Below are 26182 nucleotides of genomic sequence, written 5' to 3'. Positions count from 1 at the left end.
ACAAAATATATGCCGACGAATATTTGCCTGCTGAGAGTTAGTCTTTCTTTTGGTAGCAGCCCGTTGGTCTAATTAAACCTGCCGGCACCAGCTTGCACCAGCTCAGACAACTTAAACTCTTCACTTGACGCAGCTGGTAAGGGTTAAATGCCACTCCATCTTAACAGTAAACAGCACTGACGAGAAGTGGTCATGACACTGCTGCCTCTCCTCAGAAGTAAGACACACTGATGTGTCTTACGGCGTTATCGCAGTTCACATTTTGTGACCACAAAACTCAAAGCCGGTGGATGGGCGGGGAAAAAATGGAAGAAACGGAGAAAGACTGAGAGGATGCAGCAGTTACAGTCTGATGAATGGACACATTAATGACTGTGACTGGGTTACTTTAACTTCAGCCTACATTAAGGGACACTCTTAGAAACGCTATTAAACAAACTTTCAATCATTTCATCACTTATGAGTTCCAGATACATGTAAATATTTTGCTTCAGAAGTCCGTTTGGATCATCATGAACAAATTATCAGTACCAACAACATACCAGCTTACAGTGCCATCTTTTAAAAAAAATTTGTCCTCATTAACCCGGCGGGGTCCATCCCCGTTAATTTATTTTTGGCAACCACTGAGAAGCTGTCATCATTAAGCTGTATTTTTGGATACAGAATGCACAGAAATGTAAGCAACAAACCAATGGGCAAGGCATTCTGGAAATGGCTTGCCATAAATAGCACACTGGATGTGATATTTATAGACTTAAACTATGCAAAGTCCTATGAATGACTGATGACAGGTCCAGAAATGTTTCCAGACAGTGAACTTAATGTTGCAGCTGCTAGCTGGCCATTTCCATATGTGCATTATTTAAAGTGCAGCAAGAAATTCAGATTCAAAGTACCAGCTGAGCACTCAGCTTAGTTTTAATATTAGATTTTACCATTTCACTGATGTTGCAAATATGTATAAGCACTATGTGTTCAATGCTTCCCAAATGCTCTTGAGAGAAAAACAGTCACAAGCTTGTTCAGGTGGGACTCGAACCCAAAATCTGCTCACAAGTGCAAGATGTCACTACTCAACTACTACATTCCTGCAAGGGTTGGCTGGTGGGTTCAGATCCAATAAACAGCACAAGGGAGTGCAATCAATGACTTTAATGTAGTTGGACCTGGCATTGGGTTCATCTCACTTCAAGTGTACAGCCCAATATCAAATTTTTCAGCAACTTTTGAACTACGCTGGAGACCAACCTGTTGTTCCAGATACTCTTGAAGAGCTCCAGAGACTCTCGGAGGCGGTTTTGACTGGGGTCTTCCCTCAGTACCAAATTGTAACTACTGCACGCGACCACGAAGATGATGGCTGTCACATCTGCATTGGGGGAGGAGGAGGAAGCAGTGAAGAGAAAGAGGGTGTGAGTGGGTTTTTAATAATGTTGGCACAAAGATAGGAGTGGAGGATAAGTGAACAGGGCAATAGACCTTATTTCTGAGGAAGCCATTTTTTATCTTGTTCCACATATCTATTCTCTGAATTGGGGACTGTTGAATGAGATGGTATCAGACTATTTTAGGATTTTTGGGTGTTTCAAGCCTTTCTTTCTTTCTTTTTTTTAATCTTGCATAAAACACCACTTGTACGTTTTACCACAAATTATAATTCAGATTATAATTTGTCAGGAAATTTAATTTCATTTCTTCAATGATGCCCCTAAGTTCAAAAATGAAAACTTTGCTTTCATTTTCAATATGACCGACTTACGAATAAGGTTAATTTTGGTGACTATGTTCTATGTACCTAAGTATTTAAATCTGAATGGATGTGACAAATCACTGTCAATATACACGTACGACACTTGTAGTAAAAAAATGCCAGTAACAGCACATGCCAGGTACATGTAAGTGGTCTAGATTGGTTCCTGCCTTACATGCTCTGAGCTGTGGAATGAAAATGAAGAGATTGGAAACCAAGCCATTTCCCTCTGGACTAGAAGTAGCCCCCACGCTTTCAAATTGTAATCAGCTAAACAGCCCAGTGGGTCTACACATGACAATCAATTAAGGACACACTGAATGCACACAACAGTTTGTGCAGTTGGAGCAGAATGAAGGTCCAATTTTCAACTGAATAGGCACAAACAAAGCACTTCCCTGTGGCAGGAACCTGATCATCCAAAACCGAACTGAAAGCATAAGCTGTGAACAGTCCCTACTTTTTTCTTTTGGCATTGCATTCTTCATGATTCAAGGCCTAGTCATGTACACCTTCTGTATGACTATCAGAAAATGTATGAGCGCCATGCTGTCCAACAAACAAGCACATGTCATCACACATCTTAATGCAGATTCTGGATGACCACAGTCAGTGAGTGGGCTGGCACATTTTAATGTCTGCCCACGCCCCTACCCTCGTAATTTTGTCACTGTTTACCATTGAAACACTGGATCCACTTCCTCCTCTCATCTCTCTGTCCTCCTACATCGAACATGCTGCAAAAGGAAACCATCAAAAGCAAGCACATGTGAAATATAAACTACTGCGTTAAACCTGCCACAACCTTTTGAGGTGAAAAGTCGGCATCCATGCAGCTAGGACCACTATTTGGGTGATTAACTCCGAACGGAGCAACTCTTTAACAAATTGACGTGTAAAAACGTTGGTGCAAAACTGTTGGACAGATCTGACGGCTGAACTTGTCAAACCAGCCTCAAAGAGGTGGTCCAACTAACCACACCCAAGGCCCCTTCTTCTTTCCATTTTGCACTACTTTCCCACAATCCATGTTGTGTTTGCGCAATGCAGCTCTCAAAACATGTACAAACAACGCATGTAGAAGAAAATATTTTCTACACCGAACTGGCTTATTGTGCATGCACAACGTCATGTGCATGCACAATAAGCCAGTTCGGTATTTCACTGCGCATGCACAGTACAAGGCTATTCATGAACAGCTACATGCGCGAACGATAATCTGTCCCATCAGCGCAGCCATACATTAACTCACGTGCGCGCTTTGTTCCCAAAAGACCTTGGCTTTTTGAAATACCAAATTGGCTCATATGGCTGTCTACATTAACCCTAACAGTACTGGGCGTTGTTTGGCTTAGAGTACTCAGTACTACAAAATACTATGTAACAATCTGAGCCTGAAGGACCTAGTGCTACAAATTACTATTCTGGCTAGGTTTATTCCGTTGTTACTCGTACAGAGAACAATGAAACTATGTATTCATAGTGCCACAGCACTGTATGCTACATTGTCTTCTCTATTGTATTTTACGGCTTCAGAGAATAATAATGCGAGTATTACATTTTACTACTAAGTAGTACTTTGTAGCATTCGGGACTGTTAGGGTTAAGTGAACAGAATCATTGATCCAGCAATCTGTCATGATTATAAATATATATACACTATCACCAATAAAGAACTGTAAATAACAAACTACACATATTCACTATTTCAGTGTCTTTCCCCAAGAATTTAGCACCTGAAGACAACAAGTTTTCAGAGTACAGCTTCTGTGTGCCTTTAGTAAATTGCTGGAATGTGTACAGCTTGTTATGTGGATTACTTGAACGGGTTAGGGAATACTTACTGAAAGTTTACTTTGTCAACTTGAAACCTCGTTTCAAATATACCCGATGTTAGAACACGACACCGAAGGATATCCTGGGAACAAGTACAGAAGGGATGAACAGTTCAAAAAAGACAACGTAAATATAGCATACTGTGTGTCTTTCTTTTCCTGTTGTAGGTAATCCTGCCAGTCCTGGACACTGCCGCTGACATTATGGGCAGAACTTAGATTCTCATGACAAAAACTTACTGAAAAAAGTAGGCTCACACTTTATGTAATAAATGCAACTGCAAAGGGAACTTTGCAGGTCACAAAACGTTTCCAGCGCAACTTTTCCTGGGTTGCAACGCATTCTCTTTAAAACACAAATCAAGAATTTGCTGCGACATCACAAATTCATGCATTACTTTCATGTGGAGTGCAAATGAGCCTGAAGATTTGTTTGAGAAAATCATGTTTAAAACAAACTTTACGTAACAACAGATGTAGTGATGTTGGTAATATGAACAATAACAAATATTATCAGTATGCCAAACTCATTCAAAGACTAAAGACACAAAGTGACTATCCTCAGAATCCAACACTTCAAATGTCAAACTGGAATGTTGCAAACTCAGTGAAATCTGATGGTAGGGGGGAAGGGTGGCTATGCAAATTTCCTCAAATACACTTTTCAGACGTGTATATACTTCATTCAGAGGAGACATGACACACTGTTCGTCGTGTGCTTGCCAATACACAATGCAGTTGCCAGCGTTTTTAAACAGCCGTGTCGGTAAACATGCAAGGAAGGAGCGGGGAAGGATGAGGGAAGAGGAGAAAATCAAAGGTCAACTCACCTGTTCACTTGGACTATAATCTGACTGGCTAATATCATCAACTCTATTTAAAAAACTGCAGAGAAAATGAGATGGGAGAGAAAGGAGAAAACAAAAGGTGTCCTCTTTAGAAAATGAAGCGTACTGTTGCACACAATTCTGTACTGAGCAATACAATGGACAGGCCAGTACTGACATTAAAATGAAAATACAATTTGACTGTGCAGATGTCTATTATGAAAAAGCCATTATTTTGCAATTCTGTCTCCTGTGTTTATTGGCAGATCTCATTTCTGTGGGGGAAGGGGAGCAAGCACGGCAACCCCTTCCCCCACAGAAATTTTCACTTTTAAATGTAAAAAGAATAATTATAGGGGCCATTTGTATATCATTTCCCTTCCCCCTCAAAGAATGCAATGTGCCCCCAAATTTAGCATCACACCAGAGACAGCCTGCATAGAATTTCTCAGTTTTTCAGCCCCTTCAAAACCTAAAAAAAATGGTGCTGGTTTTGCAATTGAAAAATTGGAATATGCACATTCAGATCCACAATGAAGGTACAGTACTGTACGTGAAACCAAGCCCACAGGGAAAAATATCCAAAATATCTCTGAAATTTTATTTGAAGTGACGCTGCAGTTAGTGCTGGATTTTTTTTTCTTTTGAACGGGGCTAGTGCACACTTTTATTCTAAATAATTATTTTAAAGGACCATATCGGTATGCATCATTTATCTCGTCTTCAGTTACAAGACTGCTTGCCAACTCCAGAAACTGATATTGGAGTAAATCTTAAAAGGTCATGAGATGAGAGCCTGTGACCAGACATGAAACAAAAAAAGGTCATGAATTATGCAAGAGCCTTGCCCATCCCTGCCGTACTATATGACTCAGATTCATCCTGAGCAAGGAAGGCAAGGCAACAGCAAGGGCCCAATATTACCAGCAGGATTGCGGCTCAATTGCATAGTGAGCCTCTTTTTTTTTTGTTCAAACCGCAATAAAACATGCACACAGTCATTCAAGCCAACAAGATAACCACACCATATATTCACACAAGCACACATATAATACACACACACTGACAAGCTGAACACTGTCGGGATAGAAGAGCCCATGGACGGCGAGTATTGATTGCATTTCAATGGAGCGTGCAGCTATAAATAGCACGGCTGAGCTATATATAGCCGACGGCAATTATGACATGAGGAAGGGTAGGGCACCCTGCAGACTAGTGGGAGGGGGAAGAAGGGGGCCTAGAAACCTCCCCTCAGATGGAGAAAGGAGGAATTAAAAACTGAATGCAATCAGCTCATAAGACTAAATACAACATACTCAGATGATTTGCTGATGGTTAATGCCTATCTCAGATAACACACTGAAGCTTTTTTTTTTCATTCTGTGCAGTTATTTTGTACATCTACTCATAGTGTTTAAACAAGTTTCCTACGTACGAAAGAAAAAAATGATGTGTGCACAGTGACGGTGTGCATCCATGAGCAAATATTTGACTTCACTTGCTCAATTTAGAAAGTGTACATCTTGGACGCTTTATAAGCAAATGCTTTTTTATGCAATTTTATGCATTCACCATGTATTCACATTTCATGTATTCATCGGAATAGGGGATATTGTCTACATTCATTTTATCCCAATTCCCAAGTGATTTGGCATATGGACCACAACAGTTCATGGGTAATTCCAGAAATTAGGGGTCCGTTTTTTGTGTGCGTCTCCCTGTCAAATCTGACATATGATTTTGTAAGTTCAGAACAGATTTTTGAATTTCAAAGTGTGATGAATTGATGCAAATTACCTGCCAGTGCCAAACAAATACATGTACTAATAGTTTGAAATCAATTCCAGTGACATTTCCGTGTCAAATAGAAAAGGTCAGATGAAACGGGGACACAAAATGTCACACTTTTGGACCCTTACTTTTTGGAATTACCTTTACACACTCCATCCCATCCACGAAGGAACACTCTTTCACGCAAGGTGCTTGCTACTTTATGAGTTATATTGGCACAATGAGTCCACTCATTCTTCCTTCATTTCTTCGCTCATTTGCCTCAATTCTTAATTCACCAACAGAAGGCAAGTCACCTGAATCATTCGCTTATTTAGTGTAGGTCGGCATTTAATTTTGTTCATGATGTAATGAGGAAATCGACAGACTGAAACACGTGTGCAAAAGCTTGCTGATCCAAATCCTTGATCAACTTGACCAGGACAGCTCAATGGATGCTGTAAAAATACATTATCTCAGCTCCATGTGCAAATACAAAACGGAAGAGTGAGAGACACACACAACAAAAACCAATGGATAATTTCATCATGTATTGAATACTATGGCCAAATATAGCTCCAATAACAAACCCTCCCAGTAGTTAAAAGAAGAAGAAAGATTACTTTCACAGAATAAAATACAAGCCTTAACAAAACAAAAGGGGAAAAAGGACCAAACTCCAGCGAATGGTAATTCGATGGAACGCCGGCCTGCCCTTTGAAAACTATCGAATTTGGCACCGCTGAAGGCTAAAAATAAACTGATTAGCTGAGGAGGCAATCGAAATTGAAATTCAGGCTCAAAAGTGACAATGCTTCACTCAGAACATGCCCTTTTGAAGAATCAAGACATAAAGATAAAGCAATATGGCTAATATTCTCGCTTGGGTTTTTCAAGGTCGTGATACTACGAGTGCAAAACACAGTACGTTGATACCACAGTGACAAGTGACAAGGGTGACCATTTTGCCCCCATCTACAATGACAACTTAATTTTCAAAAAAATACATCTCATGTTCAACTTGACAATGGAGGACCTTCCATTTCCTACAACTGCAGGATTCTGAAGGCTTTCGGAGACTATCTACAGTGCTGTCACTGACCGACTTCTGCCTAGTTCAGTGGTTGGAATGAAAGGTTCCAACTGGTAAGTTTTAAATAATAAGGTAGTTTCGTCTAGATCTAGTTGTTGAAGCCAATTACTTTTCATGAATTGCAAAATGCGACTTTGCTTCTCACCAACTTCTTAGCACTTTCTTTTGCCACAGTTAGTAAATATTCACCAATAGATGACAAAGGTGAGTGAAAGCTGGAACCCTGGGTTTATCTAGAAACTTGTCAATGAGATGACATTTCAACATTTGCAGATATTGATTACACAACACATTTGCGGGGAAATAAGGTAATCTGTCTGAGGGTTTTAACATAACATTTGACTGGCCAGTCACCCAATAATTATAATGACCTGTAAAATATTAAATAAAAAATATCAGAGGTCACTGGAAATAAAACAAGGAAAAAAAATCAAACAGACTCCCAACTCGACCAACTCTTTAAAATTAATTCATATGATTAAAGGTCTCCTTGGCCCTCCAGAGCCCAGACCATACACTGTGTGCCAAGACAGGGCCACACAACAGCTGCTTCCACTAAGACTTTTCCTATCCCATCTGTGAGCCCAAAAAAGAGGACAGTTCTTTTCAGAAGTTACCATCCGTTCTATTAATGTGAGCGTCACCCTAACAGTCAACAGGTGGTACTGGTGGCAACTGCCGATTTGAGGCCAGTAGAGCACAGCTACAAATTATCTGCAATACCCTGAAATCTTTAAGTACAGGGGTTAACCACAAAGTTTAGTTTATAAATGTGTGTACGTCAGTATCAAGTGAAGATTCTGAGCCGAATCACTCTAAAGGAAGAAGGGAAGGCATGTTTTTACAATGTGGAAATGACATCCATGAGGCTGGGAAACAACAGTTTGCGTTCAACTATAACGCCTTCCCCGGGTGCACAGAAAGGGTGCTTGTACTTGGAGCAGACGGGAATAGAACAAAATTCCTAAGCCAATGGGATTACACAGATTTCGTGCGATCTACATCATGTAAGTGCTGAATGGTGGTACATGTAAGTGCAGAATTCTGTTAGTGAGGCCATGAAACCATACAGCCCTGGCATGAAGGTTGTGGATCCTTTCCTTGACCTATGCCCTCTTCGAGTACCTGTACTCACAAATGAATCGACAGAGTATTTAAAAAAACACAAAACCAAATTCCATAAAAGTCTATGATGACAGAGTAATTTAGCTGAGGGCAAGGAGAGCGAAGTCCAGCCCATAGTATGCATACCCTGTCCACGCCCACAAGCTGGTACCCCTAATACTGCCGCATGCAGTTCTCAGGTCAAACATGAAATAGAGTGACTGATAACCATGGGCACCCTTTGTTCAAGCAGATTTCACAAAATATGCCTACAAGCCAAATAACCTGTTCATGACCGTGACGGAGGATAAAAACTGTGATGAAATATGTTTATCCCAAAGATGACTGTGTTAACCATCATATGGACATGAACGGCTCTTTACCGTGTACTTGTACATCTGGAATGCCACAGTCCAAGAGCAGCCTTGAAGAAACACTGTTTCTAAGCTATAGATCCTATATGCGTAACACATCAGACATTTGTTCAGTACTCAGCGCCATACTACGCATAAACAGAATCAAAATATTATTATTGTTTCTTCTTTTTTTTGACATCAGGTGGTTTGAATCATTGTATTTTATATAGAAAGGTACTGGGAAATCTTGTGCTTGTATCATGTGCTTGGATAATGCAATTTCACTGGTCGATAATAGCCACATGGTAGGTCTGAAAACAATCCAGACTTAATTATGTTGTGCAAGTCAACCTCAAATATTTTGCTAGTAGTTGTGTACACTTTGGAGAACCTACACGCGCACTTGAGACTCAGCACGGCAACTGCTTGTGTCCGGCAGTTACTGCAAGTAGTGACTTCAGTTACTTCGTGCACTGTTTAACAGGCATAATCATTTATGGTCATGACTTATTGGCAAAAGACTGTGGACTGCTGTGATTCAGGACACACTATTTTTAACCCTCTTGGAGTGCATAACACTTTGCCCCGGGGTACTATGCGCTGCATACATGTACATGTACCTATCCTGCAGAAAAACGTCAACAACTGTCAAGTGGTACATGGGCACAATGACCTGACACACATTTGGATCAAATAACAAGACACCAGGAAGTGCACATAGTTGGCTGAAGTCTTCTCTCAGTTGTCACCTCATTTCTGCTCTTTAATTATTCACACTGTTTCCAACGGCATCAACATTTTCTAATGCCAGCAGACTTTTTATTGTTAAAATTACATGCATGTGCGATTTCTAATTAAACAAGTCAAAATAAAAAACGCATCCTCGTGGAATGAAATACGGGTGACTGCATCTCAACCTGAATGTATTTCAAACATTGTTCAGCTAGCTGGTGTTAGGTGTTGTCTTCCCTTAAGATGCCTTAGGACTCAAAATAAAGGTTTCACTAAAGAAAAAAAGCACATTGGAAGGTGCGCAGGAGCACTTCCTGGAAACAGGAGTCTTTGGCTCAATGCGTTCATCACAAGAAAGTACAGTTTTCAACATTAGGAGTAAAACTCAACGCCAGAAAACCAGTACTCTTAACTCATACCATTTATGCATTTATGATCCAGAGATCATTATCTATGTTGAAAGATCATCATACATGTAGTGTGCCAATACCTGAGAATGCATGTAAGTTTACCTAGATCAAAGAGAAGACCTGTTTTTTCAGGATTTATAACTTGGAAATTTAGTGGAAGTTTTCTAGCACAAGAAAACAAGACAGCTGATACTCTCCTCACGTGCCTCCAATTTCGATAGATTCTTAAACACAAAGAAAAAGACACACTGCCTGGTTTGTTACAGACAAAAGATCGGGACAGAAGCCAGCCACTTGGATGTCCTTCAAGGCCCGCTAGTCCCCCACACGAGCTAAACCCCATTCACAAAAAAATAGCAACCGGGGACACATGAGCAAACAAGAGACCTAACACTTCCAGACTCGGGCAGTTGTTGGGAATGTCTCCTCTGGATATGGCTGAGGGCCCCTGAATAGGAAGGCACCTTCACAATGAGGGATTGGACAGGGGAGCTCCGTTGAAAGTCCCTGTCTGCCCTGCCTGAAGGTGTCTTCAGACAGGGGATTTACAGGAGGGATTAACAGTCAGTAATCCTGCTGTTGGAGATCTGAGAAAATTACCTGCTCTCCCACACATGGTGGGGTATGGAGGTTGGTGGGGAGGGGGTAACACCACACGTTAAAAGGTCAATGGCCATCAAAGCTTTCAGAAACTTAGCACACATGCACATGTACCAGACTTTTCCTGTTGTTGCTCTGGTTTTATGTTTAACAGCATTTGCTATGCATCATTCATGCAAACGTATTCTAATTGTAACTCCTGGTTCATGAATATTCATCGGATGTTATATTCAACATTTTAAAATCCCTGCATGGGTTCATCTAACAAGGGGCATGACAAGGGCCTATTACATGTATATGTCAAGTGTTAATGGCTAATCGATGGAAAGTCTACACATCATCCCCATGAGTGCCAGAAAGCAGATACACCTGTATATTGGACAATAATTAATTTCTTAAAAGTGCATCAAGAAAAATGGCTTGGTCAAAGGAAAACTTCTGCTTCTAATGATTGCAAACTGTTATCTGCTCTGGTGAATAAGCGCCCCCTGTGGTGAACAAGAGAGAGGCCAGAATGACACTCGAGCAATTCACTGGTGTCTACGCGAATGCGCAACAGATTCAATGAAATGACTAGTCTGATCTCTGAACCAGATGCGCAAGTATGCGCAGTCTGTCATGAAAAGAAGATCTCCGCATGGCTGAGTAGAGTCCCTTCCCTAACTGACCTGTGGCACCCATTAATAAGATAATTCTGCCCATTTCCCCTGAAGTGGAAACACTCCCCCAAGAAAAAACTGAGTCTACACAACCCAACAGCAGCCGTGAACTGTTTATAATAGGAAGGTGGGTGCTTTATAATTTGCAGTCGAGAAAAATCTACTGCCATGGCAACAGTGTGGTGGAATCCTTTTAAGGAGAGAAGAACAATTCTTGCATCGTTGCCATCACACAAATGGCATACAGAGTGCATGCATTAAGCACTTCAAAGTGGGCTGACCATGTGAAAACCTTTGCCCTTGAACTGGAAGGTAAAGGATAATGTATCATTACCTTTGCTGCTATTGCCCGTTCATTAATTTAATGGGGATCTTGTCCTGCTGAGCCTCTTCCCTTTCCTCTTATCCCCCCTCCCCCTTTTAATCATGCCAGCACCACTCCCTAACTCTCCCATCCCTTCCACGGCAGCCCTGCCTGACATCGATCTACGGGATATTGATTGTGGGGGCGGAGGAGGGGGGGAGGTTACTGTTGTCATTAGCAACAGTTCTGTTGTGTGACCAAGGCAGAATGCACATCTCACACTGTTGTGGTTGTCAGGCACATGTTGTACTACGCATGACTGGAAATTGGGTACATCGTTTACGAATGCAGTACAAACAAGGCAGTCCAAATTTTGGTTTTTATCTGAAACACCGAAGCAAGTTTACGCACAGTTTATTCTGGGTATTTTTATCAACGGTAAACTGCATGTACATGTATACACTCTCTGTGAATTAAGTCCATCACTCAGAATGTCTGGAAAATCTAATTATTGTCTCGCCAAAACCTGAGGTACGAGGACATTATCTATTCATCCTCATACCGGTGTGGCGGTCTCAGCTGTCTCCTGGTCTCAGCGGTCCCCCCTGACGTGGTAGGTCATTTCAGCACAACACAAGCATGGTCTCGTTGGTCTTCCGTGCTGAGATGTCTGCATGACTAACTCGCACGCTACTATAAGCGGTGCTATTATCTTTGGACGGTGTAGGCCTATGCACAGTACATGCATGGACTGCACTGCTCAGCACGCCACTTAAAGGGACGACTTTCCCGTTGTTGTGCGCAGAGATTGCATGACTTATTTTTACCATATTTGGTAAGGGGGACCGCTGAGACCAGGAGGCAGCTGAGACCGCCACATCGGTACTCCACACAAAAGAATAGGAAAGAGGAAACCCTTTTTATTTCTTGTAAAAAAGAACAAATTTCATGGGCCTACAAAAAAAAAGACACACAAAAAAAAATTCATTTGTGAGCAAGTACACTAAGTACACGTACAACTTAATTTGCTAAATTTCCCCCTCCCAAAAACACTCAGCCCACACACTAATAATAGAAAAAAAAGTGTGCGAAAACTTCACGTTTAACATGGCATATAATGTTACGCTACAATAGCCCAGAAACATTTCTATGGTCTATGTTCAGCAGATACTGGAGATCAGCTCAGTTGCCCTACAACTGCTCAATTGACCAATACCACCTATCTGGTTACCCCATCCCTGGCTGGTTATTTATAAATCCGAGTGCAGGCAGAGTTCATATATACCCAGATGCATACATTGCCCTTTCTCCCCTTCACAAACCGTGCACAAACCATGGGTACACTGTGATCACACCGCTTCCACTTTCAGTCCACCTTTCACTCTCTCGGCCCTTTGCGCATTCTCCCATTGATACAAACTGGCACTGATGTCATGACACGTACATGTGCATGTATGGGTGACGTTGGTCCACCGGTGAAAATGATCCGAGCCAGCCATTGCTGTAACACTCTCCCCCACACATGCCAGTTATCATCCTGGTGCAGGCGGATATTAAAAAAAAGGCTAAAAATAGATGCTGGGACAGCAGGCTGCTTGGGTGTCTAATGTTGTCTAGGCTTCCCAGGATAATCCTTTTGTGTTGACCTCTAAGCTAAATGTAGCTGCCCCAAATGACTAATGCATGTGCTATGAACATGTGCACCCAGGTACCTGCACATGTACATCAAATGTGCCATGTACATATATGACAACTTTATCCACATTTTGCAGTTGATTGGTTTGTAAGCACCCATTGATAGCATGATGGATATGAGACTCGAGAGAATGAGGAGAATTTTGCTTCCCTTTGTCTTTACGGTCAGGTTTGGTGAAATCAAGCGGTGGGAGTTGGAGAAGGACCTTTCAGTGGGCCCTGCCCCTCCATCTGGGGACCATTTTCAAGCTGGCAACTATCCAATCTCAGCACTGTGTTCTACATATGGTATGTGCGTCCCACCTACTTGTGCCCTACAGTACATAACCTGAAACAAAAAAACAAAAACAAATCACTGCTCTGTTACGCAGAATTTGAATGATTCAAGATTCTACTTACTACTTCAATAGGCTTAACCACTAGGGTCCAATTTAACAGCTCTGCTTGCCATAAAAGCAGAGAATCTCCGCCTACTATAGAAGTGAATCCAATGCTAACACTCGGTGTACATGTATTTCACAGGTCAGCAAGGAATTTCTGCAAATGTAAATCTATGCCTGTAATAAAGCCACTGCACCAAAGCCTAAAATTTCTAAGCAAGTTTCATTGATAAATATGAAATCTTGTAAGATTCACAATTTGGTGTCCAAGAAAACGGCTTGACAGACCAAGCAATTTCATATGTTGTAAGTAAACATTTAAGTGCTATAGACGATAAGAAATTTACAACTGGAATATTTCAAGATCTTGCTAAGGCTTTTGATACTGTTTACCACGATATTTTGATTTGTAAACTGGAACATTATGGCACCCGCAGGATTGCACTAAACTGCTTTAAAAGTTATTTAAGTAATAGAAAACAGTTTGTTTCATTTAATTCGGTCAATTCGGATGCTTATGTTGTTTCTTGTGGAGTCCCACAAGGTTCAGTATTGGGTCCCCTGCTGTTTTTGCTTTATATCAATGACATCTGCAATACATCAGATATTATATCTTTTTTTCGCCTTTTTGCAGATGACACCAGCTTGTTATATTGTCACACTAATGTTGATAAAGCCATTTTAAATATCAATGGAGAGCCTATCAATATAAATGGATGGCTTTTAGCCAATAAGCTACGCATTAATTTACTTAAATCAAATTACAACATTAAATCAAATTTAATTAACAGATGACGTATACACAAACTATTCTGATTGCTGTGAATGGTACAAACCTCAAATAAAAATGCACTCGATTTTTAGGTATTATTATTGACGAGCATTTAATTGGAAGGACCACTGTAATGAAGTAGCAAGTAAAGTTTCAAAAAATATTGGAATAATTAATTGCTTAAAGTTTTATTTACCAAGCGGTATTTTGCTTGCCCTGTATAATTCCTTTGTTCTTCCACATTTGAACTATTCCATTATTACATGGGTGGGGCTACTATCTATTGGTAAACAAATCCTGAAGTTGCAAAAAAAGAGCTGTATGCATCATTGTAGGTTTAGCTGTGATTTGTTATTTTAGTGTCACTGTGTCTGGTATAATTACTTTTCTTTTATCGTAGTTAGGGTTAGAGGCATCTGTTCCTGGGAAAGATCGAGACATCACCAATGCCAGCAAGGTTAGGTTCTCCCTGTTGGCGGGGCAGATGTATCCCATACTGCAGTTTGGGTACTAGGGCAGTGACATTCATTCATTTATCCTTATTCTTTTGTCCTTATCCTTTCATTTCTTAAATTAATTATTTTTTATTTCAACTTGTACTGCGCCTTTGATCATTTTTATGGAAATGGCGCATTATAAATTTTCAATTATTATTACAATTATTATTGTTAAGGCTGGTTCTTGTGATTGTACTGCTCCACTGTTTGCCAAACTTTAAATCCAACGTTTTAATGATTTGTACAAATTTTTTATGTAAATTCATGTATAAATATACGAATAATCAATTACAATCTTGTTTTAAGGCATGCTTTACCTTAGCATCAAATGTTCATTCCTGTCATACTCAAAGTGCATCAAAAAAGCATCTCTATGTTCAATTCAGTAGAACAGCCCCAAATAGATTAATCGTGGCATTTCAAGTTGGAACAAACTGAATGACGCCTTAAAATCATTGCCAACCTTGCTTTCATTTGCCAAGAAACTGAAAGCTGACACTACTTAGTACATATTTGTAAAATTAGTAATGCCACTTAATTAATATCCCTAACTCCCTTGGGTGTGTGCAAAATCATATTAAAATTGGAGGATTCAGAGCTGTTAGGGTTATGCAATGTACCCGTGATATAGATGAATTCAGCCACGGTTAGGTCTTGTCTCATTCCTGTATATCTAATGTTTGTATAGTCCTTGTTGTTGTCAGTCCCAGGTCGGGGTACAAAAGCTTTTAGCTTCACCCACTTACCCAGATGTTGCCCTCTGTTTTTGTGCTCAAGTGTTAATATTATTTGTTCTGTGCAATAATTTAATTGTTTTAATGCATTTTGAATCTAAATACATGCATTCTTGTCTTTAAGTATAGCAATGTACTACCTGTGTGTCTTTGTAGGGCAATGTTGAAATAAATGTGTGCGCAAAAAAAAAAGTGTTGCAAGCACAGGATGGCAATCACGAGTGCCATAGTTTAGTTAGCAGGCCGGTCCCAATGAGGCTGCCTCAACTAGTACACATCTGAATTTTAATTGAACAAAAATGGGCCCACCTCGCATGGGAGACAGTACCAAATTTTGGTTAATTCAGACAACTTCCAACACATGATGGAAAACACCCAGGGTACATTTGAACAAACAAATCATTACATGCACAATCTCCTCAATTTGATCCCCTCCCCCTTTTCTGAGCTAGACTTTCAACAAAATACATGTACTGTACATGTATGCTATACTCAGAATTATGTAAACACCAAGGCAGAAATGTATAAATCATGGATTGTATTGACGCTTAAGCCTTTGAATTGGTTACACCTAACCATTTCCAAATCAATGGGTTTAAACAAGGAAAAAAAAAGTGCAGAGGTACTGATTTGTGTCCGCACATTGGTGAATGTACGAAGTCCAATGTGCTGCTCGTGCTCAGAATGTGGAGTGCATGCAACTGACCAAGCCTTACATAAACAGCGAATGGAATATCCAAACGACCGGTGTTCACTGGACACTGTCACAGAATACAGGAAAGTTGAAGTATCGTGAAGCCTACAAGAGACAGGGGGATGGACTGAGTTTGCTCCTTGCAACAGTAACGTCCTGCACCCACTATTATTGATGTCACTGCCAAGCCTGTGGGACTTTGATGACTGATTTCTGGACCATATTTGGTCATACTCTTCATCAAAAAACACTGTTAACATACTGGTATCATTCTTGTGACATGCCATATTGTCTTCGCAGGATGCCGTAAAACTTTGATTTCTCCACTGACTGTGCATGGGTCGACAAGCTCATGCAAGGAGGGTCATGTCAATCACTAATGATCATAATAAATTCTGAGCTGTCATCTTACTGTAATCTTTCTCTTTAGAGGCACTGATTCCTACAGTGTCACAATGCACAGGGGCTATTCCTCAATATTCCTTCAAAAAACTGACCACAATAGCCCCTTTTATGCTCAGCACCCAAGGATTGTCATGTGTGATGCTCATTCCCCCCTAAAAAAAGAACAAAAACAACTTGTACAAAGCGACATTCCCAGATCAATGCTAACTAAATGCAAGCAAGGTTCCTACCCGCCCAATAGCTACCCACTGTCCCACACCAGCAAGTGCAATACGGACCTCAGCACTCCCCTACTGCCCCCTGCAGGCCACCAGCCACAGAGAGCCATTCCCACATCGAAATGGGTCAATGACTGCTTTGGACACCAGCTTCGTGCTTCTTGTTCTGGAAGAGCAACCCAGGATGGGCTAAAAATAAGTCCTTGCCCGGGGTCAACTGCAGTTCAGCTGGGGTTGTATGCATCATATGGAGAATAACAACATCATAAGGCAGTAAACCGGGATGTGGAACTCTGCATGTACAGCAATGAAATGAATTATCATGGACGCTTCATGTAACCCCAGATTTTGCCGCCAGTTTTCTACAAGGCAAAGTCCTTTCACAATTCAGACAGAAACAAGAGCACGAGGTGGAGGAGCAGAAAACTGAACAGCATTTTGAACACACACACTGAAATTCCAATCCTTGTGGAAAGAACGTTTTTTTCTTGTGCAGCCGAACTTTCGGGTGTGAAACGCTGTTTTCAAAATGCTCCTATTGGAACCAGAGTTTCCGGTTCTTTCATGAGTTGAAATTTCAACCAAATATCCCTTACATAAAACACTTCAATTTGCTAACATAAATACATATCAAAAATTCCTCCTTTTGAGTTATTTCCAAACATCTTTTTCAGGAAATCCTTGTGGGGACCTATTCATCTTTGGAACTGCCCTGTGGAGACCTTTTCAGCCTATTCTGATTTCCACGGGTCACTAGATTTCATATCAGTTGCAAACTACAGGTAAAGTCTGTCTGTGTGTATCCAGGCATTCTTCATGTCTCTACTCTTCAGGAAGTTGAGTGCTAAGCCAACATGGCCTTGGCATTTCTGCTGGATGCCTACAATTTTCACTACTTTTGCAGAAAGAGGCTCACAGTGATACAAGTATTATAAGAAACTAGGAGTAAAACTTGCATAAAGAAACAAGACTCTCCTTCATAATACGTGTGTATGTATGTCATGTTCCCAACTTAATAGAGGTCTTCTCATGGAGAATCCTGTCATTTTCAAAACACATCTCTGATTGCACAGTCAGTACAAATCCCCCCTCCCCCAAAAAACCTCTTGATACAAACAGACCAGGGAGCGTTGCACACAAACATGATTGGAAAGATGAATAAATACATGCCATTTTGTAAAGTGGGAATTCAAGAAGAGGTAATATTCATGCAGTCGTGACCATGCATTGCAGCTTATATACAGTAACGGCCAATTCCAGGGTAGTTCCATTTTAAATATAGGTACTCCTCATACCGTGACTGATTTTTTAACTGGTCAAATACAGCACCCGGAAAATATCACCGATGGAAACTCCAGTCTTATTTCGCAGTACAGTGCTTACATTAAACAAACGTATCAAACCTGGCTTTTGCACATGAACAATGTATGTACATGCAATACATGTACAAATGAATTAACGATAATTAATTCCCTTCCTTTGTAACAGTGATCATGGTTGAATTGCATGCCCATTGGAGGCAGATAACATCCTTGACACATACATAAATCAGCCCATGAGTTTTTTATTCACAGTAGCAAAGGAACTAGGCTGAGCACTAAACATAGACTTGGCTTTTGTATGGAGCCAGGACATGAGCAAATGTGCTCAGGTGATACACCCATCCCATAACAATACTTTTGAATACATCTACCACGCCTTGTGCAAAATGTGTCATTACAACAGCTTGTATTCAGTGAATTTCTACGAGCTGGTTCTTTATAAAACTGGATCCGGCTCTGAAATTTTGGGAGCATGGGGAGAAGGGATAGGGGGGCCACATCTAGCAACAAATGTACATGTATGTATCAAAGCAACGTCTAATGTGATGACCCCCCCCAAAAAAAAACATGGTACTGAGTTATGGGACTTTATGCACAAGTACTTGTGTGTCAGTTACAAAGAGAAAGGATGGGCAACACTTTGAACAGCACTGTTGCTGTTTGCCCAGCATCACCAGGAAACTTCTTTTGCAGTCGTGCACACTGGAATCATGGCTTTGACATGCAAGAAAAGTTTGCATGCGTGATGCATCATCCCAACAAGTTCGTCACTGTCACGTAAAAATATGCATTGTCTCTCGGGCATTTATGTGCACAGTCCATATAAATGTTAAAATTTAATTAATAAAAATAAATCTATCACAAATTATACGACTACATGAGAATAAAAGCAGCGTTGGCAAATGGACCACTATCAGAGCACAAGGTATGATATTGTACTCCACTACTTGACTCAGTCAATGTACTTTCGGTATGCTGATAGATGTGGTAATTGATTCAGGTCCGGACTATTTGGGGGGAGGAGGGGAGAAGAAATGCAGACATGAACTTTCAAGGGTGGCAAAATTAAATATGCATGCAAATATGAAACTGGTTACTATTTATAGGCTGCTGAGTGCTAAACAATGCCAGGGGTTGTACAGTAAATATAAGGAATTAGTCAGCAGACTAAAGCGCAATTAATGAAACATCACGCCGGGCAATATGGCGCGGGCAAATTGCATGCAGGCCAGGAGAAGTTGGACAGATGTTGCCATGAAGTCTGGCACAGCTGACAATTTTTCACTCAGCCGCATTGTGGCAGTTTTCACATGCGGCAGTTTTTGTGAAAACTGCGTGTGTGGTGGCCCTATTTTTTGCTGCATTTATTGCCTACACTTTGGCACGAGGATCCAGATGTTTGGGTGGCAAAAACAACTGTTCAACGCCCAACACTTTTCTGATTACAATTTTTGCTGAGTGGAAAAAACAAACAAACACAAACAAATAATGCAGGTATTCTTCAATGCCAAACAAACCCTTTGCTTAGATAAGATCACCGAAATGGATGCATTGCCATGGACACTGTTACTTTCTATGTAATACTGTTAAATAAACATTAGCAACTGACACATATGCATTTCATTGTTGAAAGAAACAAAACTAAAGACATAACATGAACAGCATCAATCTCAATGGGGAATCTAGTCAAGCAAAACATTCGCTGGAAAATAAGACAAAAGAAGAACAAGTAATTATTTTGGCGTGGCCACCGTCGTATGTGCCAGCACGCATGATATGTCTGATTCCACAATGTATGTAGAGCTTAGCTTGTGAAACACGGTCACCTGTGTGTGTCGACACATAACACTGATAACGAGCTCAGTACACCAGGCCAGGACAGAATTACATTTCATATTGAAAAAATGTCAACTGACAACACACGCAAAGCTGGTGTCCCATTTTCCCCCTCCAGCCTCACCGGCACTCATTAGCATACCGTAAGGGCAACTTACAGGCACATCACCGACAAGGCCATTACTGACAAGACGTTGAGAAACGCAAATACACGTGCCTGCCAACAATATTCAAATCAGCTCGATGAATCAACACCACAAAATAGAAACCCTGTTTGGTCACATCATACGAGTGCGCTTGCATGTACGCATCGGTCGTGGTGCAGACAAATTGTATTGAAAAGGTACAAGCCCCCTGGCAAAAATGCTGGTTCCAGGTTTGTGCGTTTTCAGTCAGTTTTCAGTTTTTGTTTTTTTCAGCATGTGTGGTTTGGCAGAAATCTTATTTCACTGTAAGATACAGCCAAGCACAAACAGCGGATTATACCATCGCCTGGGAACACAGTCATTTATCGTAAGACACGCCCCATCCCTCTGCAAACACAAAAGTCAGCTCGGCTGGTTGCCATGCCAATATTGGTCGGGCTAAAAATAGAACAGCCGCTTCCCTATTCAACTGTAAAACATGCGTTATATCAATGCATTCCTATTTTCATACACGGCCGCACGCACGCACAGACTGCACACGGCCCTTGGAACGTATACATTTAGCAGCGCCTGGGTAGGATTTGGGGAGTCTGTGTAGAGCATCTCATTCAGTTAACTAGCGGGGACATGTTGGCAGACAAAACAGGAGAGAAAGAAAGATGCAATAACAGAGCAGGAAAAAGGCTATGAAAAGCATGTACAGAGAGCAAGGACACGGAAATGTAGGGGAAAAAAATGGGAAGAAATGAAAGGGTGCAGCAAGAGTTAATGGGATATTGAAAGGACAAAATTGGCATGTCAAAGAGGGGAGATTAAGACTGTTTTGCACGGCAAGACATTTTGGGAGTGCAGTGTATCAGGAGGACCGTCTATTCAGGATGGGAAACGAAAGGCATGGAGGGAGAAAACTTGATGGCTGTGAATGACAAGACTGAATGAAGAAATCCTGGTAGAGCAAGGGATGTCGCAGGGGAAGGATGGCAGGAGGGACAAGGAAGTGTCAGGTACTGAGAATACATATGGATTTTGATGACTTTCTACCGCCCCCCCCGGAGGGAAACCAAAAAAAGCTGAATGAACGGTGGACGTGAACAAGAAGGAGGGCATTAATCCCCATAAAGGCAAAAGCAGGCCAGCAAAATGAGAAAGAGAAAATAGCATGACGCGGATTCAAAACTGAGTTCTAGACAAGAAAAATCATATGCATGTAGTACAGTATCAATTCTCCCTGTTTACAATGCCAGAATTCTGGGTAAATTTCACTGCCAGTGCCACTGTAGCCAGTAAAATGCTCCTCTTGGAACAGTTTTCTACATACTTAAGTACCCGGGCTGATACGGTTCCTTTTCCTGATATGGAACCCAGCCAATGTTTGAATGACCAGGTCACGGGGAGCTATTTATAGCCTGGCCTGTATTTATATCTCTGACACTGCACCTGTTTCCACTCTGAAAAATTTCACGCTGGATTCCCAGCTCGTGTGCCTATTGCTGACAGGCCTGTAGTTGTGATGCCATATGTACGGTAATATCAAGACAAGCTAGCTTCAAATAACAACAGGTTTTGCCTTATTTGAATGTTTACTTTTTATAATTTTTTTCATATTTGCAAATTTATCACTACCCAAGTTGCTTGTACTTTGGATTCATTACAATTCTGAATACACAGGGAAATTAATTCTAACTTTCCCTTTAAACTTCACCCTCACATAACCCACAATTCTTGAAGTGATTTAATAAACCTCCAATTTAATATCTCAGACCACTGCCACTAAAAAAAACCCAGACCGATCGTGGAAGTCCATATGGTTTGTCCAAGGCCAGGGCGTTACTCTGTTCTAGGCTTACAGTAGCACAATGATTTGGTTCTCCAGGAACGGCACAAAATGGTAGTTTATCATTTCATTACACATCCATGGTGCAATGTTGGCTACGTTACGTTAATGACAAAAACATAAAAGTCTAAGACGAGCAGATAAATTCATGCTCACATGTACAATGCTCTAAATATCTAAGCAAATGCAGGAATTGTGAAGGATCCAACCTCAGAAAACTGTAGCAGGCCTACTTTATTAGGTCCTGCATATGATCAATTCAAGTTGTCCAATTTTCAGGGAGGTACCACATGCAAAACCCATTGTAATACCTGCATTTTATTTTTCACCAGCCTAAATACACAAATGAAGGCATTGCATTCATTAGGGCTTCAAATTGAAAATAATGAAGCACATTAATTCCAAACAAAATTTTTAAAAAATGAACATATTGTATAGCTCAACTTTCAGATCAGACCTGTCCAATTAGAGACGAGTACACAGTCATAAAAAAAATGTCCATAAATATCATTTAATCCCAATTGAAAAAAAAAGCAAAAAAACTCTCCACTTTGGCAGGCTCTGGGTCCAATGGTAATGTTTATTCCCCACAACCAATTCAAACATAATTACCCAGACGTTTAAATTTATCCACAATCCAATTGGAAGCTGATGCAATCTACCGGTACACATCCAGGGATGCCCGATAATGATTACACGGATATGTTGGCATGCATCTGAAAGCAATTTTTTTTTGTTCATGCTCACTGACCGGGCTCTCAGTCACTACGATCATTCACATGACTGGCCCACATTTTTATCTTTTAAATTTCAAGTCACAGCGCATGGTAGACTATGGCGCATCCAGTGCGAGTGCATTGATACTTAACCTACACTTATCAAAAACTTCAAAGATTCGATTTACTGAGGTGAACAAAATTATCTAGAGTAGTTATTCTCGAGAATGCAGGCAAAAACTACATAGAAACAAGCGACTGAATGGAGAACAAAATTTTAATGCCAATTCAGAAATATTGGAAAAAAGACTGTATCTGAAGTGTGTTAATGCAAAAGGGAAAGCTGGTTTGAAAATTGCTGGGACAGCTGTAACATAGATTCCCAGTCCAGCTAGTTAGAATAACTGCAGTCCAAGCATCATTCCACATTGCTGAGTCACATCTAGACAGGCTGCGCAATAGACCAGTGCCACACTTTGCCATACACTGAAGTGCATGTACATGTACATACATGTATGAAATTTTCCCTTTCCCAGAGCATGCAAGATCACATCTCCGGTCGCCCAACATGCACGCCACACCCTAATAAATTTCCCTGGCTGCCCTGCTATTTATAGCTGCACTCAGGCTATTTTTAGCTGGGGAAGTCTAAATATAGCCTGTGTGGCCCTGGGGGGAACAGGCCCCGGTGAGGACAGGGGCTGTGGTTTGTTCTACACAGTGTAATTAGGATTCAGCGTTTGGCTGGCTCCACTCGTCTGCCTTGCAGAACTCCCTTGCATCCTGTGTCTCTGATATTACATTTATGCTTATCCTGGTCAACTAGGATTCGCTATGTAACGTGCATGCCTGTGTGTATGTGCTGTGTGGAGGAATGGACCATTTCAAGGGCAAAAAATAATGACATTAACTACACTCTGTACAATCAGTTCATATTTTTAGACAAGTAGTGGTTGCATATTCCATTCTAATTATGTTGTGCACCCACAATATTTTCATCTTTTTCCCAGTCAGAATTCATCCACAAAAAAGGTCTTTTCAGCTACATTTGCATGATTTCCATGACATGCTTGTTGAAATTCAGATGGGGTTATGCAGTTGATTTGGATGTTCCTTCTGAGAAGGGGAAAACAGAGCCGCTCTGGTCTTTACACTCAAAGCTAGTGTATATAAATAAATAGTACTGTCATGACACAACCTATACATGTAGGTAGTACAATTTAACTTTCACTCCCTCAACAATACACCCCTCTAGATGACAGAGCAATGTGCTATTTTTAGCCTGGGCCAGCGTGCAATTAAAATTTGTCAAGGCTGCATTTTCAGGGAGGAAAAAAATCTTCCAACTGATGCCAGACCTATAAAATATAATTAGCCATTGTATTTGGAAGGGTTGCTAGGGGGGGGGAGAGATCAATACATTTTGCTTAGGCTCTCTCTCTCTGTCTCGGATGCCATTGGTTGGGTCTGTCAGCCGTGGGTTTTAATTTGAGGGTTGCGCGGCCGTAGGTCTAATCTTGACGTCAGGCTTTCCGGTGATTGGAATTGGTCCTGTCCTGCTCGGCCCACACAACACATAAATGAGAAATGCACCACTACGAGCTTCGTGCAAAATGTACAGTGGTATGTAAAAAGGCCACAGAGCATCTCAAGAAAGACAGACGGCGGGATATTACGGTTAGGTTCATGGGGTTTTGCCAGGGTTCACCCATGACAGAAATAAGCTTGGGTTTTTTGTCCCTTCTCTGCAGTCACCAAGATCATGGGCAGTTAGAAACATGTTTGAAACTAAAAACTCTCTGTCATTATTTATAAAATGACGAGCATGCTCTTTAAACGTTTCATTTGAAAGAAAAGGAATTTGGATCAGAGAGGAAATATTACAGACTGAGGAAAGGAAACATACATATGTATGTGTACATGTACATGCTATAAACAAAACTCATACAACCATTTTCAGGTAAGCGAAGATCAAATCTGACCCCTTCTTGTGGAAGGTCAATTATTTGGGGTTAATGGATAGGATCAAACAACTCCTACATAATGCATAAAAAATGGACCGGTTGCAGGGTGGGCCAAATTTTCAGACATGATTTACAATCTCTTATTTGATTTCAAAGGTATAGGCTTGAGGCCAACAATTTTGCCCTGTATGGTAAAATAGTTTCAGATAGGGCCTGGCCATAATTGTTTTACAAGGTAATATCTGGAAAGTGAAAGTGTATATGGTACATCAGAGGCTTAGGCAAAAAGGCTGTTCTGCTTCTGTAAGTTCTGGTTTCCTGACTGACCTTAAGTTTTCAAAGTGACCCTAAAATTTTTAGTGGCATGTTGAAAATAGAAGTAAACAAAAAAGTTTTTAAAATCTTGTCTCTTCTGTCTTCACAAAATACCTCTCACCTTTTTGTGTCATAGATGCTTGTATTTATGTTTGCCTCTTTACATTTGTAACTTTTGAGGAGAGAGATCCATTGTTTTCACAAAGTCCCTTTACGGTTTGCTATCACCTTGGTGAAAACATGTGAGCGATAATGTTAGGGCGGCATCCCGGCCAAATAGTGTTGTTACACTGCATGTATGCTGCTCTGCAGTTGCATGTTAAAAAAAAACATCAATGGAGCAAGACTATTTCTCCATGTTAATGCAAAGAACTTGATCTCTTGTCCGTGCATATATTTTCTGTGTTGCATGAATTGAACTTGAGGCTGTATCGCTTGTACTTGAAGCCAGTGTATCTCCACAAAATGTCCTACCGCAACACAAGGTTTATCTCCCGTCCTGCTAGATGCATCACATATGATAATTACGCGATAAACGGACATTGTTGGCCAGTACCCATTGTGACTACAATACAAGTGTGGTGCACAGTGGTGTGAACCGTCCATTATTTCTAACGAATTACTGACTGGAGATGTTCTTTCACATTACTTCAGGAAGATTTTTAATTGATTTTTCTTGCAATTGTTTACAGCTTTTTGTATCACATCAGAAAATACTTCAAGCCGAAATTCACATATATAACTGTATACCCCCTTAATTCAGCACAAAAAAAGCCCTAAAAAATCTTACTAACCGACCCCATATTTGCAAGGCATGTAATGGGAAGTAGAAATATTTTTAAGAGTATCGGAAAGAATACAACACATCTTAGACGGGGCAACTGGTTTTTGCTCCTCTCTCTGATATAGTTCTTCAAATGTATTCCGGAACAGCTGACATTATATGCCCAAGGCCTGAGATGGGTACAAAACTTAATCTGAGCTCGAGTACAAAATACATGCAGGCTTACACATAATAATCTGAAGAGCCCTCCACTTCAAACTGTAAGAAGAATGTCCTTTTTACTTTGGATGTTGCAGGAAAACCAGGAGAATTATTCCAGAGAATCCCCATGCAACTCCACAATAACCAAATCCACCGGTTACACCTACAGTGTACACGCAGCCTACATGTATGTCCCCTCCCAACTCCACACGTTGAAAACAAAGAG

The 26182-nt window shown here is 40.8% G+C and overlaps 1 protein-coding gene across 2 annotated transcripts in view; it reads right to left on the bottom strand.

The window, feature by feature from the left end:
* gnal (G protein subunit alpha L) overlaps positions 1–26182 on the bottom strand; it is a 70710-nt gene that overhangs the window by 13731 nt on the left and 30797 nt on the right. For both annotated transcript variants that reach the window (XM_022255227.2, XM_022255226.2), the window contains exons 6-9: positions 4419–4473; positions 3598–3671; positions 2432–2490; positions 1252–1372 (exon numbers count right to left, since the gene is read on the bottom strand). In XM_022255227.2, coding sequence (XP_022110919.1) covers positions 1252–1372; positions 2432–2490; positions 3598–3671; positions 4419–4473 — 309 coding nt within the window. The remainder of the gene's footprint in view (positions 1–1251; positions 1373–2431; positions 2491–3597; positions 3672–4418; positions 4474–26182) is intronic.

This window comes from Acanthaster planci, linkage group LG06, assembly GCF_054643075.1.
Source record: "Acanthaster planci isolate LZ-2023a linkage group LG06, COTS_SCS, whole genome shotgun sequence".
Lineage (NCBI taxonomy): Eukaryota > Metazoa > Echinodermata > Asteroidea > Valvatida > Acanthasteridae > Acanthaster > Acanthaster planci.
Note: the sequence above shows the minus strand (reverse complement) of the source record. Positions and strands in the feature narration are given on the sequence as shown.